This window comes from Drosophila sulfurigaster, chromosome 3 (genome assembly GCF_023558435.1).
Source record: "Drosophila sulfurigaster albostrigata strain 15112-1811.04 chromosome 3, ASM2355843v2, whole genome shotgun sequence".
Lineage (NCBI taxonomy): Eukaryota > Metazoa > Arthropoda > Insecta > Diptera > Drosophilidae > Drosophila > Drosophila sulfurigaster.
The window spans coordinates 22751617-22757384 of record NC_084883.1 but is presented as its reverse complement, the minus strand read 5'-3'; the positions used below and the strand labels follow the sequence as shown (position 1 = coordinate 22757384).

At 41.0% G+C, this 5768-nt stretch overlaps 1 protein-coding gene across 1 annotated transcript; it reads right to left on the bottom strand.

The window, feature by feature from the left end:
* Positions 1–2468: 2468 nt before the first annotated feature.
* On the bottom strand, positions 2469–3755 carry LOC133842713 (uncharacterized). The gene is made up of 2 exons (XM_062275921.1): positions 3274–3755; positions 2469–3214 (listed from the first exon to the last, which is right to left on the bottom strand). Exons 1-2 carry the CDS (start codon positions 3483–3485, stop codon positions 2899–2901), a joined length of 528 nt encoding a protein of 175 aa, XP_062131905.1. The 5' UTR covers positions 3486–3755; the 3' UTR covers positions 2469–2898.
* Positions 3756–5768: the final 2013 nt, after the last annotated feature.

Sequence of the window (5768 nt, the reverse complement as noted above, 5' to 3'; positions counted from 1 at the left end):
ATTATGATGGCGCATTCATTAAATTCGAATGGGTATTTTTTTGATTTTTTGAGCACTCTTTAAGCAAAAGAACCACTGAATCATCAGCTGAGGCTGCGGAGTTACACTTCTGCGGTGAAAGTTCTATAAATGCGATGAGGCATATTTGCGTTGAGTAGTTTAAAAAGCGATAAACCTGGGTAAGCAGGTGAAGCCAGCCAAAAGGTGATAAAGACAATGCTCGAATTTGTGACACATATTCTGACTAACTGACGTGGATAGTTACAATTATGGCGGCAAGGTCAATTGAGTCAACGCGTCCAACCACATTGCAGTGCCTTTGGCCAAGACAACAAATCTCTTGGCTAGCTGATGAAGCTGACGCATGGACGCGTCCTTGACGCAGTCGCGCAGAATTGGCGGGAAAACAATGGAAATTAAATCATTATTAATGGCAACACACAAAGGCGATACCAGAAAAAAACTGCAACTAAACCAAGTGCTTGGCTGCTGCCAAGTTGACGGCAAGTGTAACAAAAAAACCAAAAGGCAAAAAAAAAAAAACAAAAACACACAAAGGCAACGGCGCAATTGTCTGCTGGTTTTGCACCTAACAATTATTATTATTATTATTATATTTTATAGTTTTGTGTGCTATTATTTCGCGCATGACTAACCAAATGCAATTTCAGATGCCATTCTTTTTGTTTTCGATTTCAGAGAATTGTGTGTATATGTGCAGCTTTTGGACTTTTGAGGTCTTGTTCCTCTTGGTCTTTTGTTCCACTTGGCGGCGGGCGAGTGTTGCAATAAAATGCACATTAAAGACCTGGCAAAATGAAACAAAAAATCGACAGTAAACGTACAAAGTATGTAGTATATATAATCCTATAATCGTATACAATCGTAAATTTGTAATCAGTTGCAAGAACATGTGTTTACACAGTCGGCGCTCTGGGTTCCACATGGCTGCCAAAAAAACAAAAAACAAAAAAAAACGCAACAGTTCTCGACATTCTGGCTCACCTGCCAAATAGCGGTCATGTGTTAATTGAATCGTTGCTAAATGCAGCGCTTTTAAATGTTTAAGCTGACACACTTCTTATTTACTCAGTTTATTCCGTTTTTAAGCGTTCTTAACGGCTATTAGAAAGCGACAGGCACAATGAAAGCGAAACAATCGTGCGAAGACAAGCCGAAAAGGCTGAGAAATTGTTACAAGGTCCCGACAAAATACAATATCATAAATACCTTGCTTTATCTTAAGCGATGTTAAACATTTATGTTATAAATTTCATTTATAAATTCCTCTTGTTATACCCGCTATCCACAGGGTAGAACAAGAGATAGAGCAATATTTTTTTTCGACAGCATTTGCTATGTTTGCACGCAGATCAAGTTTGTTTCAATTTGTTGCCACGCCCACTTCCATCCACACAAATCAAAAAAAATCGAATAACAAGCGTAATTTTAAAGCTAGTGTATACAATAATAACCATAGTAGTTACGATTCCTGAAAATTTGGTTGCGATCAGATAAAAATTGTGGAAGTTATTAAAGAAATAGGGGCAAAAACGCCTACTTACTAGGGGTCTTAGTTGCTTTGGCTGACAATCTATATTTTGAATGTGGTACTATATCGACATAGCATTTGGTATATTTTTAGTATTTTTGTAGTATTTTCGGTATATTTTGAAAATAATATAGGAATATTTTGCTTTTATTCAAAATGGGTAGCGAGTATCTCACAGTCGAGCTTCTAACTTGTTGATTTATTGTATTTGTTCTCATTGCGTAAATGGAATGCATGTTTGAAAGTATTTAGAATAATTTAAATTCGATTTCAGCGTTAAATTCGTTAATAAATTATTATTTTTATGGCTGATATTATAATATTAAAACATTCCGAAAACTTGTTTTTAGAACTAATTATAAAATTTTAGCAAATTCGTTATTCGCAAGAAAATTATAATATTCAAATTTCGGAAATTATATTGTTTTTATTTTTCATTGCAATTTTGGCGAAATCCATTTACTAAACAATCAAAAATTATTATTTATGCTACTTTACAAGAGCTTCAAAATATTTCGCCGCCTAAAACTATGCAATGATAAATACAAAGACAACTTTACAAGCAGGCGCGGCCAACTGTTAATTTTGAATGCAAACAATTAAAAATTAAGCAAACACGATGGTAAAATCGAATGCAGCGAACGCAACTTAAGAGCGCATCAAAGAGCACAAAAGCTGGAAAAGCTCTCTGCGGGAGCGAGAGACAGAGTGAGAGAGAGAGAGAGCGCTTGGCTCACAACTGGCAACTGACCGAACCACTCTCACTTTTCAGCTGCAATTGCAGTGTGCAAGTGGCAGACTCTTTTTTTGCTGAAGCTTTGGGCAGTCGACGAAGCTTTAGTTCCCGTTGACCACGCCGCTTTGGAGCGAGCTTGTTTTACCAGTTTATGGTCGACTTCGTTTCGACTTCGGCCCATGAACACTTTTAACATTATCGATTTGATATTAATTTTATTATTATTATTTTTGCACAATTTTGCAATGCAAGCGCTAACCGGGGGGGAATTTTTGTAGCGAGTGTGTTTTAGCTGGAACTGTTGCTAAAAGTTGCTTAGCTGCGCATGTTAATTAAATGTCTAAACAGCAACAGCAACAGAAACAGAAACAGCTCAGCGACCAGGCGTTTAATTGCAAATTGCGGCATGCGACTTAATTATACACTTAAAATGACCATATGCTATGCCTTGAACTTCCATTAGCCAACCAACCATCGATTGCTGTTTGCATTGGCTGTGTGATCGTGTTGCTCGCCCTGCGGACACGACATGTCGATGGATCGAGTAGTTGTGGAGGCATAATTTAAATAACGCTCTGATAACACATTTGCTGTCTTAATTTGAGTTTTTCTAAGCTCGCGTTTTGGAGTGACAGTTGCGTCGACAGACGACTGACAGCGGAACATGGGGAGCTCTTGTTGGTGCCCTGGTCAGCAATCGGCAGTGGCAAGCTGTTGTGACATGTGAGACATGTGTTGTGCTGGCTGCCCAGTTTAATTGACAGACATTGATAGTGGCAGACGCAGACGTCGATTGCACAAATCCCAGCTGATTAGTCACAGAGCCCACGCAACAATCAGACTCGAATCGAATCCTTTCGCAATCGCAGCTGATGAATGGGGCGGAATGCAGCAAATTATGGGGCGATGGTCGTTGGACTTTAAGGCTGAAAACAAAATTTGACATTAGTCCGTAATTAATCACAGCGAGAGCACAAAACACAACTTGAGGCTTTTTGATGTGAAATGAAGCACGGCGAAATTCCAGTGAAACGCTTTTGTCAGCAGGACAACACGAGAGCGGCATCTGTAAAGAAGCCCAAGCCTCTGCCTCTGCTTCTGACACTCAGAGTTCGCACTGCTTTTGCTCTGCTCTGCTCTGCTCGACTCAACTCTGCTCTGACATGGGCTGGAGCATGTGCGAGGCTTCAAGGCCATTTGGTCTGTGGTCGCACAAGATTTATGAGTTAAGTGACACCCGCATTCACTTGGCCAACAAACTGGTTTCAACTTTAGAGCCACAGCGGCGCAGCAACGTTGGCGGCAAGTTCTTCATTAAACTTGTTGTTGCGACTGCGACTGCTGTTGCTGTTGCTGTTAATGTTAATGTTGTTGTTGTGTAGTTTAAGTCGCTTTGCCCGCTTATCTGAATTAATTATCAATAAAAGTATCAAAGTATCAACTTGATTAATTTCAAATAACATGCATAAAAGCAGTCACTAGTTAAATGAATCTGGCCAAAAATACCAAGCAAATAAATTTTTTCACTTGCCCCAATTCGTCTTCATTAATGTTCGCCACTCGGAGGTGCTGCTGCTAGCGGGGGAAACGGATGTGGAGGGAGTGCCACCTTCAGTGGCACTGCGTGTGCATTGACAAACAAATGGCAAAGTGTGCTGCAAGTCGCTCTAATTTGTTAATTTGTTTAACTAGTGACAAGACTCTAATTTGTTGCATATATTAAACGAAAGACTTAGGCAACGAACTTTGCGAGCTGCAAAATATTTGAGCAAACAATTCAACTTGTGGAGCTCTCTCACACGCATCCATCAAGCTCACCGAATGAACACATCAATGCCCATTTAAAGCCAGATTGCCCGACTGGGCCTGAAAGTCAACATTTGATATGCCGCGACGACTGCCCAAAAATTAAACCTTGGCGCATAAATTAGTCACAGCAGCCGGTGGAGCTGCCACTAATGTCCACGCGTAGTACGAAAAAAATGCTTCATTTTATTTGTGTTGTATTTTGTTGTATTATGGCCAACGCATTTGTGGCATTTTCACATGAAAAACTGAACGCAAAAATAAAGTGAGAGAAATAAAATCGCCAGAGATTACGCAATCTCACATAAATTAGACGTCTGTTTAGGATGACGTCGACGACGGCGACGAGTAGACGACTATGTTGCCGCCTCTAATCACTGCTTAAATCAAGCGTGGCAAATTGGAGCAGTAACAAGTGCGCACACTGCTAACCGCCAACCATCAACCAGCAGTCAGCAGTCAGCAAAACCACCAAGCAACCACGTTTAACCGCAACGAGCAAAAATAAAAAAAAAAAAATGAAAAGTACTCTATTCGTAACCGTAGTGCAAATCAGCAAGAAATCAACATTTTGCACTAGAAGCGAAAGCAAAAGTAAAGCAACTAAACTGGACAACATTTGCACAGGCTGGAAAACTGGAACTGTAAATACTAAACTACAGACTAAAAAAAAAAAAATTGTAACTGAAACTGAAACTGGACTTGAGCTCTGTGCTGTGCTGGTTCGACAAGACAAGAATTGCGCAAAGTGAGCTGAAATTACTAAAGAAGGCGATCCGCGTCCATATCTGTTTATTGCTCATAGTCGTCGCGTGAATACTCGCCATAGGTTTGGCCTGTATGTAAGCGAGTAAGTGAGTAGTATTCGTATTCCTGGCTGGGTAGCAAGCGAGCCGCTCACTTATAGCCCATAACCGTTCGTGCCGCATGCCGCATGCCAAGACAATGCCGAGACAACAACACAGAAAAAAATTAAACTTGATTAAACAAAATTGTTTAACTTTTTCGGGGGGTTGGCTGCTGAACTGTGGTTCAAAGGCGAATGCGGGTTAAATTTGATATAAATTGATTGAGGCGCGCATTTTGCGAATAACTGAATAGCTGGGCCGGAAAAGACTTATGAATATGAGGCCCGACAAAAGTGAGGCCTTAAGTAATGTGCCCCTAAATAGGCCTGCCTAAGGTCGTCAGCTTGCCAGTTTCCCATGCTTGTGGAGCAAGCGTACAGTTCAGTTCACTTTCCAATTAACTGAGTGCATACTGTGCATTTTGCTGTGCTGCTAATTTACGGCACGTCCAAGTGGCAAAACAGCTGCCCAAAATGCCTGCTTAGGCACAAACTTACTAGCTAGTGGCAACGCGGCAGCGGCAGCCGTTTCAATTTCAAATTAAATTTGTATTCAAATAGTAGACCAACATCACATCGCGTCGCGTCGCCTCGCTAAGTCAGAGTTTGTCGAGCCGCCACTCAACTGGGCAATGACAAGCAAATTAACCACAACTGCTGCGAGAGCTCAAATCTAGAGGTTGCACCACAGCAGCAGCAACCAGCTCTATACCTGGACAATCAGCACCCAACCAACTTCAACTGTCTCTTTGTCTGAGTGTTTGGTTGCTGCTGCTGCTGCTGCTGATGTTGTTGCTGTTGCTGGTTAACGTTAACTACGTCCATCT

What these genes read in the sequence shown, in the direction of transcription:
- LOC133842713 (XM_062275921.1), bottom strand. Translation starts at nt 3,485, where the DNA reads ATGGCCTTGAAGCCTCGCACATGCTCCAGCCCATGTCAGAGCAGAGTT. An exon ending in TTCACATCAAAAAGCCTCAA is followed by an intron (nt 3,215 to 3,273) that starts GTTGTGTTTTGT and finishes TTTTGTTTTCAG; the next exon opens with CCTTAAAGTCCAACGACCAT.